This window comes from Gambusia affinis, linkage group LG02 (assembly GCF_019740435.1).
Source record: "Gambusia affinis linkage group LG02, SWU_Gaff_1.0, whole genome shotgun sequence".
NCBI lineage: Eukaryota > Metazoa > Chordata > Actinopteri > Cyprinodontiformes > Poeciliidae > Gambusia > Gambusia affinis.
The window spans coordinates 2,330,046-2,344,571 of NC_057869.1; the positions used below are offsets into that span (position 1 = coordinate 2,330,046).

Genomic DNA, 14,526 nt, shown 5'->3' on the forward strand with positions numbered 1-14,526 from the left:
GTGCAGCTGCAGACACTTCAAATCTGTTTTAAAAGATACAAACTCTCAGATCTGTGAACTACCTGATGTGTTTGTCGTGAACCGATGAACCAATCCGCCGTTTCTCTCCGTTTCTCTCCAGTGATGCAAGCTTTGAGTCACTCGGCTCCGCTTGTTTCATCCTTCAGAAGATAATTATCTCCTGCTTCATTGTATTCACCCAGACCCTCTTTGGGTTTTTTTGTCTTTTCTCGCTGTAACTTTCCATTTTTTGGAGCAGCTGAGCCCGTTTGTTCGCTGCGCATGAATTTTTAATGTTTTTGCCCTCCAGCTGGCAGAGTCAACAGAACAATGTTTCAGCGTGAAAAAGCAGAAACTTTCATTGTGGCAGCTGCTCTGGATGAAAGTTTGAGCTGCTGCCTCTCGTGTGTAATCACTTTCAGAAAGTGTTTGTGATTTTATTCACAGAGCCGTTTGTTTGATCTCCCTGTGGTTTCTCCCTGGATTGAGTCAATATATGGATTACAGATCAGGCTGCAGACATCCAGATAATCTCCAGGGACGGAGTTTACGCCCTGCAGCCGACTCCGTCTGATTACTATTCAGCTTCACAATTCACCGAAAAACAGGAATGATGCTACATCAAGAAAACAAGAGCTGAAACACCTTTGACTCCGTTACCTTAGAGCAGATTAGATTAGATTAATAGATAGATGAATGATGGAGTTGCTATAGACAGATGGATGAATCAGATGGACGAATGGATGAATGGATAGATGGACGGATGGATGGATGATGGATGGATGGATGGTTGGATGGACGATGGATGGATGGATGGATGGATGGATGGATGGACGGATGGATGGACGGGTGGATGAATGGATAATTGGATGGATGGATGATGGATGGATGATGGACGGATGGATAGTTGGATGGATGGATGAATGGATGGATGATGGACAGATGGTTGGATGGATGATGGGTGAATGGATGATGGATGGATGGATGGATGAAAAACAGACGTTGGATGGAGCGATGGATGAAGAACGTTGGGGAAAAACTTTTGACTGATTCAGGCCTAAAAACTCTGAAATCCCAAACTTTCCCAAACTTTTCAAGGAACCCTGGAATAAGGAAGCAGCAGCCAGCCGTGTGACAAGCCCTTTAATGTTGCTTTGACAGCACAGTGCAGAACAGGAACCGATGCTGTGCGCTCATGTCCTTTTATGGGCGTGGAACAGGATCTTCTTGAAGGCCCTGCGGAAGTCCCGGTTGAAGATGGTGTAGATGATGGGGTTCAGGCAGCTGTTGCAGTATCCGATCCAGAAGAACAGGTCGAAGAGCGTTTCCGGGATGGTGCAGTTCTCTCTGCAGATCGCGTGCAGACTGTAGGTGAAGAAGAACGGGAACCAGCACAGCACGAAGACGCCCATCACCACCGCCAGGACAAAGGTGAACCGCTTCTCCCTCATCTGCGCCACCTTGTTCTTGGACAGCGACATCTGCCTGCTGCGGACGGGCAGCGGTGATGGCAGCAGGAAGTTCTGGGAGCACTGGTCGGACGAGGCCCAGGAGATGGAGGCGCAGGACGGTGGCGGCGCGGGCAGTTTGAGTCTGTTTGTCGTACCGTCTACGTCGTCTGTTTTCACTCTTCCAACAACTCTCCGGGAGAACCTCAGGGATGATGAAAAGGACTCCTTTACTTCTGGGCCCGGGTTCCTCTCCTCCAAGTCGATATCGTCCAGCTCTCCTCTTCTGTGGTTGCTGCTGTTGCTGTCGACGTTGGAAGAGCTGCGTCGGTGTCCAGGTTGGGGACTCTCCAGTTCATACTGGGCCTTGCCCTTCCTTTGGCAGGTACCGCCACTGCCCACGAAGCAGGTCTCGGACTGCGACGGCTGCCTCTCCACCACGTTCTTTGCCACAAACACGGTGGAGGCCCTCTGCTTGGCCACGCGGTAGATCTTACAGTAGACAAGGATCATGATGACGCCGGGGGCGAAGAAGGACACCATGCAGGAGGAGAGGATGTACCATGTCTGGTTGTTGATGAGGCACTCCTGCCGGCTCATCTCTCTCCTTTCTTCCCCCTCAAAATTGATGTCTTTCTGCGACATGAGGAGCGGTGGCGAGGAGATCACAATGGATATGAGCCACACAATGCTGATCATCACTTTGATCCGCTTGGGGGTCCGCTTACGGTTGTAGCTGACGGCTTTGGTGACGGACCAGTAGCGGTCGAGGCTGATGGCGCAAAGGTGGACAATGGAGGAGGTGCAGAAGAGGACATCCAGAGCCAGGTAGAAGGAGCACCAGGTGGAGCCAAAGTACCAGTACCCCATGACCTAAAAAAGGGCAAGAAAGCAGTCAGAGTGGAACTTGTGTGGATTTTTAATGAAACTTAGAGAAACATTGCAGTGATCTGATTGCATAAGTGTTCACGCACTTCAGTTTCAGGATCGTCTTTGGTAGGTCTTGACATCTTGACTTTGTAATATTCCTCTGCCTTGCTGGCCTGGTCATTGCCTTCCAATGCAGTTTCGCTCGATGTTAATCTCTATTCATCAGTAATCTAGCTGGGATTTCTCCCACTTATCGGGTCAATCAGTGAACACAAGAAGAAATTGTGAACAATGATGCAAATTTTCTGCAATGTTTTAGAATTTTAGTCCGCCTGTAGCTTGGCTATGGCACTGGCCACTCTTCCAAGCAACTGAAGTTGGAGCCAGAGGAATGTTAAAGACGGTAGCAAAGATGGTGTTAGGCTTGGCACTTTCCTGTTCAGAGGGAATGCCAGTTCTGGAAAGCATTGCATCTTGGGTAAACATTAGCGACTGGGTAAAATGAGTCCATCCCTCCAGCAAGCAATTGTTTCTCAACAGCCAAGGATCCCGACCCTCGATTGACCCTTTATGAGGTCATGCTCTCCTGGACTCCGCCCACTCCGCCACGACGGACATCAAAACAACCTACACTCTTTAGTTGATTTCACATTACAAATGGTCATAGGATGAAAACCAAACTTTATTATGTCATTTTATTTTATAACTTAATGAGCAAAGATCCGGCGGCGATGGACAGCAGCCGTCAATCATACTGACCCTCAGTGTAATCATGGATTTACACTTTTTACAAGGTGAGAATATTAACGTATATTTTATACATAAGTATAATAAGAAAGATGATATCAAATATTGTATATGAAGAAGAGATGCCTCTTCAACCATTAGTAACCATGGAAACAATACCGCACCGTCATGTAGCCTAGCATGTATGGAAAAAACTGGTTGGCATCTCGTCTTTTGTACGTTTTTAATGCTGCTGCTGTGAAGGGGAAACGCTGTTTATGACGGTGATAATAAATCATGTGGTGAGAATTCAGGCAAAGTCGGTAAATTGATCAACACGTCAGGAGGGAGGCGGTTCGGGTCGGTTTCTATGCTAGCTGTTTCCAACTTTTGTAAATCCCGGCGTCTATGAGCCCAACCAGGTGAGTTACAGACTGATTAGTTTGACTCAAACAAGTAGAGGCCATGAATAAACTGACAAAAACAACTCTGAAAAACAGTTTCAGACTCTCTGTTCAATACTCCCATCCCTCACTTCAGACGTCCATCGTGGCGCCTGGAGTGGTTTAGTGACGTAGTTGCAAAAGGTCAACAGGAATCAAAGCGTAGAACAAGGAGCTGGTTCTTACCAAGCTACTGCAAAAGCTCCACTAACTTCTTCTTCCTAATTTACACTACATCTGGTCCCGCTCTGCTCTGTTTGATTGATAATGCACAGCCATTATCAATGAAAGCATTTTCACTGCGTCTGCACAGAACCGATTCTGTTTCTACCGAAGGCGTGTGGAGTCACACCGGTCCAACAGGAAACCGCAATAACATCCACATCCTCAAAGTATTCCAACAAGACACACTATATTGGCTCAAAGGTCTACCTATATTAATGAAAATATGGGTGTATTTTTGCTTTCAGGATGTATTTGTTATGGATTTAATTCTGAAACCTATTAAATCAGGTTTCTGTGAGAGTCACAGCAGGACCAGTCAAGGCAGATGAAGAGGGAGAGCAACAGAGGGAAAATATTAACGTCTTCAAAACGTCAGTTAAACCAGAACATTTGGTCGGTTAAAACTGTAATAAAGGTGGTGATCAGTTCCCAGAACCTGACATTAATGTTTTCAGTTAAATTAGCAAAAGAGGCTAAATATCATGTGATTGATTTACACCAGCAAACCAGCAAACCGCTCCAGCTGCACAACCGACTCACTGTGTGAAATCAACCTGGAGATAAACTAAAAATGAGTCTATTAATCACTTCATAAATAATTTAGATACAAAGTGATCCAGGCATAACTGCAGTGAAACCAATTATAGGTCCTCTTAATGTTTAAGATGCAAGCTGTAACTAATTGCTATTCTAAAACATTTTCCTGGGTGTTTTATTGAAATATTTTATTCACAAAAAAAAAAGTTCTATAAAATTGGACACATATTGTTGTTTTTGGTTTAAGTATCTTTGCAATTTGTGTTTTTTTCTTCCATTTCTGCTCTCTCGCTCTTTAAACAATGAATCGCCTCATTCCATCAGTCCATCAACTGGAAAACACTAAATTATAAGATGATTAACAATGAAGACCAAAAGAACCAAGAATAATCAAACAAAGCCGACTGTTTTATAAAAACCTCAACAATAAAGCTGTGAGCTGCTCCCTGCAGAGACGCTGAAACAACAACCGAGGCGTGTGGGAATAAGGGTCAGCCTCCGATTGATCGCAATTATTACGGGCCGGTGAAAAGCAGCCGGCTGACGCTGATGGCATGGAGGGGGGAGAAGAACCACCAGCTTCACATCGAGAGAAAAAGGCTCACAAACAGATTCAAATATCCTAAAAATATAAATATTTTCAACATGTTTGAGCCCAGGAGGTGAAAAAACTGACCAGAATTTACTCAGATTCTCCAACGAAGTCGGTGTAATGCGCTAACAGCTTAGCGTTTATCGCTTTAGCTAACTTTGAAAACGTTCAGCGAACTTAGCGTCCCCTAAAATAATGCTTCAAAATAAATTCATCTGTGTTGAAGTTTTATCAACTGTGAAGAATTCTTCAATAGTTAAGACGTTTATATTTATGCTCTTATTTTGAAAGGGTGCTATGTTCCTTTTCCTTTCCTCACATCCTCTTTTTATCCCAGAAAATGTTATTTAAATCTAGAAACATACAGGAAAGGTTTAAGCATTTAAACTTGATTTTAATGGTTCTATGAATATAACTAAAAATAATAAAAAAGTAATTTTAAATTCTTTTAATGAAAGATATTTGTCCATCTAGAATATTTTTGTATAAGTGTATAAACAGTTTAAAATCCACTGATGTCCTGTTAGCTACTTGGTACAAGTTAGCTCTCGCTTGCTAACTAAATATTTAGCTCAACTTGGTAGAAGTTAGCAACATGGTGTTTAGCATATTTAGCTTTCACTAAATACCATGTTGCATTAGCAGAACTAACATTTATAATTAATGCTTTAGGTTTACCTCAACTAACATTTTAGTTAGCTGTGCCCATCTCTGCCAATGAAATAGTTCTTTTATTAATTATATTAATGATTTATATCATGATTTATAATAATATTTATATTAATGAATTATAAATAAACTTTTCTACATCAAAACAGTTATTTATTTCAGCTGGTAGCACAGAAGCTTCTTTGTCCTGTGATAACAGTCTAGATTAGGGTTGCAGAGAGTCTCAAATGGGTCAAAGGTCATCAGGTTGCCAGTCCAATACAACTGGACTCACTATTATCATAATTATGAGTTGGACCAAAGGGTAATTTGTGGTTGCAAATGAACTAACAAGTTGGCTTTTAGCTTTGGGAGGAAGTCGGAGTTACTGGAGAAAACCTGCAGGCGACAGGCAAAAAGACAAGGACATAAAATTCAAGTTTTCGTGTTTTTATGATATATCATTAAATATGGACTAAATATGGACTAACATTTTGTGCCTCTTCTGGTGAGTATTCAGAGGAAGGTTAGGAAACAGGACAGAACAGGTTATTTCTGTCTTCATAGTGGTATTTCCATGTATTTTTTTATCTCTCCAAAACTCCAGGGAGACTCTTAAGCTTCATATATATGTCATCATGTTTTATTCATCAAAATGTGCTTCTTCTGCCCCCTCCCTCATCGATGCACAGCCCCATCCACGTTCCCCCAGAGCTTCTCCAGCAGCAGAAACTCATGCATCATGAAAACATCCTCCACCTGATTCCAGGAGAGGCAATGAATACTTACTGCTTCTACTTAGCTTATTTTATTACAGCTGTTTCTATGTTCAATTTTTGTGATTCTACATTTTCAGTCGTTTATATTTTCTATTTGGAATCAATTCTTCAAGCAAATCGTATCTCTGTCCAGCTAAACACAGAATAAATTCATATAAAATGGAACTGCAAAAGATTACAGAGTTGAGTTTACAAACAAAATACTCAGCTAGCTAACGGCTAAATATTGAGCTTGTGAGCAAAATGTTTAGTTCTAAGCTAAATATGTAGTTAGCTCTGAGCTAGCTAATTATTAAGAGTAAGTATTTATTTGGCAAGCAAATATGTATAACTCCAAACTAAATATTTTCTTAAGAAGCTAAACATTTAGCTCAGAGTTAGCTAAATATTTAGAGTTAGCTAAGTATTATTTAGCTCTGAGCTAATTAAATACATAGAAGAAACATTTATTTAATAAGTATTTAGTTCCAAATTAAATAGTAAATATTTAGCTAGCCAAGAGCTAACTAAATATAAAGTTTACAAAGAAAACATTTAACTAACAAAGAGTGTAATATTTAGTTTGGAAGCTAAACCTTTAGCTTCCTGATAACTCTGAAACTGTGGCATTTATAGATGAATGAATAACATGGTGGAAATATGACTTAAAAAATTAACCCCCTTTTCTTTCTCCCAACTTTACAAAAGGCACCACACAGAAATAATCATTATTATCAGAAGCATCATGGAAAATAAATTCCCTTTCCTCTTTTTTTCATCCCTTTTCTTTCTTGATGTTTTGTGGTGAAAATCGCAGCTACCACAAACTGCAGCCACTGTATGTTTATATACATAATGCTTCAATAATCGATCGTGTAGGTTTGATCCTGCAGTAACTGCCTGTCCTGTTAACTCTGCCCTTAGCTTGTGATGGAGCCACTACTGCCCTCTGGTGGTCAGTCTGAGCACTGCAGCTCCTTCCAGCATGAAAACCTTCACACGCCCGTCGCTGATCTGCATGAAGCTCGCCAAATTGCGTTCAAATCAGGTCGTTCCCTCCGGGCACCCGACTGTTTCTGGCAGGGAGAGTGTTTCTTCCCCCGAAGGGAAATCCTAAACGAGCAGAGTTCTCCAAACAGCATCTGAAGCTGTTACTTTTACTGCTTCTGTTGTGCAGATTTCATGTTTTGAAAGCAGCAGAAATGTCTGTTTCTGAATTACCAGGTCAAAAAGAAATGAAAAAGTATTGCATGCAGGTTTGTTCAGAAATCTACCCGATATCCAGTAGACTCTGTTCGAACTGGGATCAAAACTGAAACATCTGCTCCATCTCCAGCTGCTGTGGTTCTTTCTCTCCTCACTGAATCAAAAAACCCAAACCCTTTGAGGAACCTGTTCCCCTCCTCGCCTGTGGGGGCGCTGCACCAAGAACAACTGAAGGAAACAACACTAAAACCTCTGAAGAAGACATTAAACGCAGACAAAAGTGGAGTGGGATCGGATTTTATGATTTCTCTTTTGCCTTTGACTAAAGACCACAAATTATTTCTCTGACTAGCAGTAAACCAGGATGTTTGTTTTGGTTGTATTTACCCAGAATGCACTGTGCTGTAGGTCACTTCCTTCCTTTGAAGCGGTTTCTGGTCTGCTTGGAGTTTACATATGAATCCGCACCGAACCAGAGTTCTCTTCAGCCGAACCCAGACTGAGGTTTGTAGAGTTTGATTACACATTGACACAAGCGAAGCTATATTTTACTTTCTTCTACTGAAAGTTTGCTGTAAATTTACAGACTGAACTCCATATCCTGGAAGAAAACATGCTCTGAAATCCAAATGTTTGCATTTTTAAATGTAAAAAAATGAAAACCATCCTTCCCAATAAAACACATTCTTAGGTTTATTGTTATATTTTCAATTTAAAGCCATAGTAAACCTGTCACCTCATTGGCCAGCGAGAAGGGGATGACCAGCGTGGCCACCAAGATGTCCGCCGACGCCAGCGACACCAGGAAGAGGTTCTGCGGGGCCCTCAGGGCTCGGCTGGTGAACACGGCCACCACCACCAGAACGTTCCCCACCACCGTCCCCAGGATGATGACCGCCACCACCAGCACGATGCACACCGACGCCGCCTGCGAGTGAGGAAGAAGAGGAGGCGACTTCGCCAGGGAGGAGGACGACGTCTGGTTGACGGACGAGTTCGAGTCGTCTGCGAGGTCCATCCTTCAGCCTCCAGTTCATTTGACGGGGGAAAAAATTCAAGATTCTGACAGAAAATGGAATAAAAACCAAAATCCTGCAGGTTTTAGACGTTCGACCTCATCGGTGGTGGCTGAAATGCGGCTGCTTGATGCCAATCTTCTGGTCGAGCATCATCAAACACTTTTTAAAAACTGTCACATCCATGGAAGCTGACAGAAACGGTGGCCCAGTTATTTCCAACGAGAAGCAAAAAGAAGCAGAGCAAGCGTCCGCACGCTGGAGCCGCAAGGACAGGAGCCGTCATGCTGCTGCAGCGGCCGAGGAAAATCAACAACTGGAGAAAAGTGGATCAGAAATGACTGAAAATGTGATTTAAAAAGAAGAAGAAGAAGAAGAAGAAGAAGAGGTCCCCACTTTGGTTGTTGCAGAGCGAAGTGACTCTGCTGCTGCTGCTGCACTGATTCTGTTCTGCTGGAGGAAGAAGAGGAGGAGGAGGAGGAGAGACTAACAGGAGAGATGAAAGGAAAGAGCGAGGGATCCGTGAAGAGGAGCTCGAGAGAGCAGCAGATCTTTGAAGGAGAAGACAAGAGGGATTTGAGAGAGGAGGAAGAGGAAGACGAGGACGGAAATGATGAGAGGATTGGAATTTGGGGAAAGAGAAAGGATGAGATGGACGGATGAATGAAAACAAAAGAATGAAATTCAGAGAACAGGAGGATGAGAGAAATAAATCACTTTGATTTTCGATTTGATCCTCAATCAATTTATCTGACCGAGGTGAGTGCACTGCAAAAACACAAAATCTTACAAAGTTTCTACCGCAAATATCTTATTATGCTTTAAATAGGACAAAACTAACTTACAGCAATAGAAACAGATCAAACTAACTGCAGGCTTTGGCAGTTTTTCAGTGTTTTAATGGCATAATTGTGTTTAATTCACTGGTTATATATTGCCATTAGGTTGAAAAGCTGCTTTGCAACAAATTTCCTGTAGTAGACATTTTTCAAAATGTTACTTAATGTTTGTGACTCCAAGTTTTAGATTTTAGCTGGACTGGAGGCAGAAACGGTTCCTGATTATCAGGATCGTTGTTCCACACTGCAAAAACACAAAATCATACCAAGTATTTTTATCTAGTTCCTACTACAAACATCAAAGTTTACTTCAAATGAGAAAACAACTTTTCAGCAACATGTCGGAGCTTCTTTTAGTAAATACTTTCTTGATATCAATGATTGTTCAGATTATTTCACTTATAACAAGGGAAAATGTTTTAAGTGAAATAATCTGCCCATTTTACCGGCACTTTTTCATCAATATAACGGAGTTATTTACTGAAACTTCCACATCGTCCTGAAACGTTACATGTAAGTTAAGTTTTCTCATTTCAGGTGTACCAAGAAATTTCAACTACAAACTGGACCAAACGTACTTTATTTGGTTTTGTGTTTTTTCAGTGTGTATTTGTATTTAATCTCTCTCTGCTGCTCTTAATTCAGCCAGCAGGTGGCAAGCGCTCACACGTCCTCAGATCGGATCTGAAGGCCAACCGTCACCGGTCCAACCGGGCTTCGGGTTTCAGGTGGACGACTCCACGAATCGGCACCACAGAGCCGCAGGTCTCTGGGAATTACGGCTCCCGCTGCTGAAGGTTAATCTGGTATTCCCAAGGGAAATGGAGGAATTTAAATGAATGAACACGAAGTGGAATCAATGTTTACTAAAGAGTTTGGGGAAAATTTCCCTCCATCCAGGAATGCTGGGAATTCTTTGTTCCAACAGGACTTCTGGTCTGAGTGGACAGATACGGAGTACCACAAGGTTCAACACCAGGACCGCTCCGATTTAGCATCTATATGCTCCTGATAGCCCAGACAACAACGCAGGTGATAAACAGCTCCACATTACAAGGTCACCCATAAATAGATGAATGTGAAGGAGCCAAAACTTTCCCCAGATGAACAGAAACTAAAGTTTTTATCTTTGGACCTAAAGAGGAACAATCTGGAGGTATAGAGCTATAGTTGTAGATCTAGAGTCAACGCACAGCTTCAGTTATTACAGATAGAAACTAGAGATCAGGTGCTGACCTGAACATTCAGAGCCACATAAAGACGGTTACAAACCCGGCCTTCTCTCACCTGGAGAACATTTCCAGGAAGAGAGGACTGATGTCTCAGCAAGATCCAGAGAAACTTATGCTCCACTAATCTGGAACAAACTGCCAGAAAACTGAAAAACAGCCGAAACACTGAGTTGGAGTTTCCATAGTAACTGGAATATTGACAAACAATTTAATGTGCATTTGCTTGATGATGGTATTTGACAAAATGTAATGTTTGTTTCTGGTTTCATAATCAGTGACTGTTTTTATGTTTTTATGATGTGAAGCATTTTGACCTGCCTTGTTGCTGAAATGTGCTACACAAATAAACTTTATTGATTTGAAAAAAAAAAAAGACTGTCTCTCTTTGGCTTACATGAAAATGTTTATTTTAAAAAATCTGTCACAAAAATAAAAAATAAAACCCCAAATCCTCAAAGGTACCAAATATTGATTGTGTTCTGTGACTGGAGGACGTTGCAGCAACCGGTAACGAGCTGCTAGTAAAGCTAGCTGCTAATAAAGCTAGCTAACTTTTTTATGTCTTTCAGGAGAAAGTCCAAATTTATCGCCAGTTGGCTGCACCATATTCTGGTCAGCCATCGGGTCACTTCTGTCACCAGTTCATTTGTTTGTGACTTTCTTTATTTACCTATGTCTTGTTACTGGTCTTAAATTCCATTCACTCTGGTCTTAAAAGGTCTTAAATTTGAGTTGCTAAAACCAGCAGAAACCTTGTTTTTTTAAACAATTTTCTTTGGTACATTTCTGTTGTGTTGCTAGTCTTAAATCCCATTCATAACAGCTTTTAAAAAATCTTACATTTGGATTGGTGAAACCTGCAGAAAACCTGTTTAGTTTGTGCTTTTCCCCCCCACACATTTCTGTCGTGTTACTGGTTTTAAATTTCATTCAAAAGTTAAAAAGTCTTACATTTTATTTTGGAATATTCTTTCATACATTTCTGTTGTGTTGCTGGTGTTCAATTCGTTTCATGATTAAATTGTCTTAAAAGGTCTTAAATTTGAGTTTAAGACCTGCAGAATATTTGTTTATTTTGCTATTTTCTTTTGTATGTTTCTGTACAAAAGAAATGTACTGGTCTTATATTCCATGCAAACGGGTCTTAAAAAGTCTTAAATCTCAGTTGGTGAAACCTGCAGAAACCCTGTGCAAAGACATTTAAAGTACAGAAACTATCTACGTTTAGGAATGTTCACTCAATCATTCAATCATTTAACCCTTCAATTGGGTCCAAAGTTAGACTAAAGGTGTAAATATTGTAACGTGAGACAGACAGATAAACAATAAACGCCTCTGGAGGCCGTCTGCTCCAGTTTCCATCAAAACTCAGTAAACTCCTAAGAAAGAGGCGTATTTTTAGCTCCAACATGCTGTTCAGCACCGACCCGCCTCTCGTCTCTGCTGTAAATCAGAAGAAGCTGTTTTTCCAGCTGCAGACGTTTTTCAGATCTGTGTGTTTTGGGGAGGCGTGGCTCACTCATCTGCTCCTAATCGCTTCTGGACGACACGCAGGAATATGATCGATCTCGCTTCAAAACACACACTCGCCGTCATGAATAATTTATGGCGGGTTTTAAAGTTCTAATGAGTTTTGTTTAGCATCTCCAGTTTTTTTCTTTCGTGCAGTGTGTTTACTGTTGTTGAATGACACGGCGCTCTGATTTATTACCAATAATTGCTTCGTTAAGGTGAACCTGAGAGCAAGTTGTTGCCTGCTTATGACTGAGGCATTTATCTAGACAGCTGATCAATTCCAGTCAATTTTATGTTCCGATTTTTGCTCTTTTTATTCTTTTTGATGCTGACAAACTGTCATTATCGGAGCCTCAATGTCCTAAAACACATCTAATAGCAATCTGGATCAGTTTTAGAGCAAAACGTTGGGAATTGACAAGTTTTTTTGGCTGTCAAACTGCAAACAAACTTGAGTCTGGATTTTCAGTTTTTCTTAATGCATGTATTATTAACTGTGCAGAAAAGTGAATATTCTCAGAGAATCTGATATTGGAGGCTGGGGCTCCGGGGTGCCGATGAATCAGACCTTCTAAGGAGAAAGAAAAGAAGTGATGCAACTTTTCCTGCAGCCTCTGAAGCCCAAAGGACTCAGGAAACGCAGAAAGTTCCCTGCGAACATTTGGAGCTGCTGGACTTTTCATATGAGGTGGTAAATAATAAAAATGCCTCACTATACAGTATAGTGGCACAATGTGGTTAAAAAGCCTGGATGCAGCATGCAGTCAAGATTCAGTACATTTACATTCCAATCAGTCAAATTTACCTTTCAAAATGATCTTAATGGGTCGCTCTGCAGAGAACTGGAGATGTTCTCTGCAGAGAGAACCAGAACATTTTAGTTTTAAATAATCGGAACCAAACCAGATTTTGAGATTCCTAACTCCTGTTATAAACAGCAAACAGAAACACAAATGTCGAGATTTTTAAAACAGAGCAGAAATGAAACGAAGGTCCAAACTGATCTAAACTACTGAGGTGGTGGAAAAACAAACTATTGTTAAAATGAGTTCAGACAAGCTAGCAAAACCTGCAGAAAACTGTGTATTTCGCAATATTCCTTCGTATATTTTTGTTGTGACACAGGTCTTAAATTACATAACTAATTGTTTTAAAAGGGCCAGAAAGTGAAGGTATTGATGTTTACTTGTATTTCCAGCACTGAGACTCTGAACCCAGGATGTCCTGTTGAAGATATTTTCTGAAACTGCAGTAATTCGGAGGCATGAATGCATCATTGTGTGGCGCCAGGCTGTTCCTCCTGATCGGGGGAAGAGCGGATTAGGAGCAGAAACCGCTGAGGTGAGAATTAAAGAGGCCATTTGGCTTCACCTCTGCAGGGAAGTGTTCAGCAGCGGTAATGAAACCCTCCGTCTGCGGCGAAGCATCGTGGATCGTCTGCATCGCTAAACCTCCTGAAGCTGCAGTCTGAATCCTGGTCGACCTGAAAAACAGAACCTGCAAAACACAGATGTTTATTTTATCCAGTTAACAAGCTGGAAAGATGAAGTTCGGATCCATGGGTGAGTCATTTCTCCAGCTCTGATGCAGGGTAACAAGCTGGCAGAAGAGAGGAAGTATTAAGGAGATAAACAGAACAACAGCCACGGACGTTTCTCTGCAGCTGTCAGTTGAGAAAATGAGACTCCTCGCAGAAGCTGCTTTTTTGGATGCAGGAGCCCAAGATGGAGAAACTAATCCAGCAACGGGAACAAGGGTTATTAAAAAGCAGACGGTCATCTCGACCTGGAGCCGGAAACAAGAGTTTTATTCAACTCATTCTTCACTAAATGCCACCGACAGCAAAAATAAAAAGTTCCAGGTTACAGACTGAGGATTATCATTCACACCACACCGGTTCAGTCCGCTTCAACCCAACTCCAGTCCGCTTGTTCACAAAGTCCGGTTCAGTTGGGAAGGTGTGAATGCTAATCAAACTCTGGTCTGCCTCGGTCTCGGCTGAAGTGAACTCTGGTTCGGTATGAATATATATGTGAATGCCAAGCAGACCAAAAGTAGGAAGTGGACTACACAGCAGGGCATTCTGGGTAAATACAACCAAAACAAACATGCTAGGCTAGCACTAGCTGGAGAATGACTTGAAATCCTCCAACCACTAAAATCTGATGCCACTCAATTTTTGTTTACATTTTGTGCAGAAAGGAAGTTGTTCTCAGTGTCGTTTATAGAGGTTTCCATGTGGGGGCGCTGTGGGTGCAGCGAGGAGGGGAACGGGTTGCTTTGACTCAGAGCAGAGAGAAAGAGAACCTCAGCAGGACCACAGTCCGATTCTCACATCCCCAACCAAACTGGACTTTGACTAGGCAAGCAGACAGTTGGATTAAAGCGGACTGAACTTGGCTGGTGGGAATGATTTTGAGTTGTTCAACGTTTTTCAGCATTATTCTTCTCTTTGCTGCACTAAATTAATA

The 14,526-nt window shown here is 41.7% G+C and overlaps 1 protein-coding gene across 1 annotated transcript; it reads right to left on the bottom strand.

The window, feature by feature from the left end:
* Nucleotides 1-1,125: 1,125 nt before the first annotated feature.
* On the bottom strand, nt 1,126-9,168 carry LOC122824648 (alpha-2Db adrenergic receptor-like). Its single transcript, XM_044105513.1, has 2 exons — nt 8,190-9,168; nt 1,126-2,321 (listed from the first exon to the last, which is right to left on the bottom strand). Exons 1-2 carry the CDS (start codon nt 8,469-8,471, stop codon nt 1,194-1,196), a joined length of 1,410 nt encoding a protein of 469 aa, XP_043961448.1. The 5' UTR covers nt 8,472-9,168; the 3' UTR covers nt 1,126-1,193.
* Nucleotides 9,169-14,526: the final 5,358 nt, after the last annotated feature.

Excerpts from the sequence above, each read along its gene's own strand:
- LOC122824648 (XM_044105513.1), bottom strand. The coding sequence starts at position 8,471 with ATGGACCTCGCAGACGACTCGAACTCGTCCGTCAACCAGACGTCGTCC. Across the intron at positions 2,322-8,189 it reads CCTTCTCGCTGGCCAATGAG|GTCATGGGGTACTGGTACTT; the intron begins GTGACAGGTTTA and ends GCCCTTTTTTAG.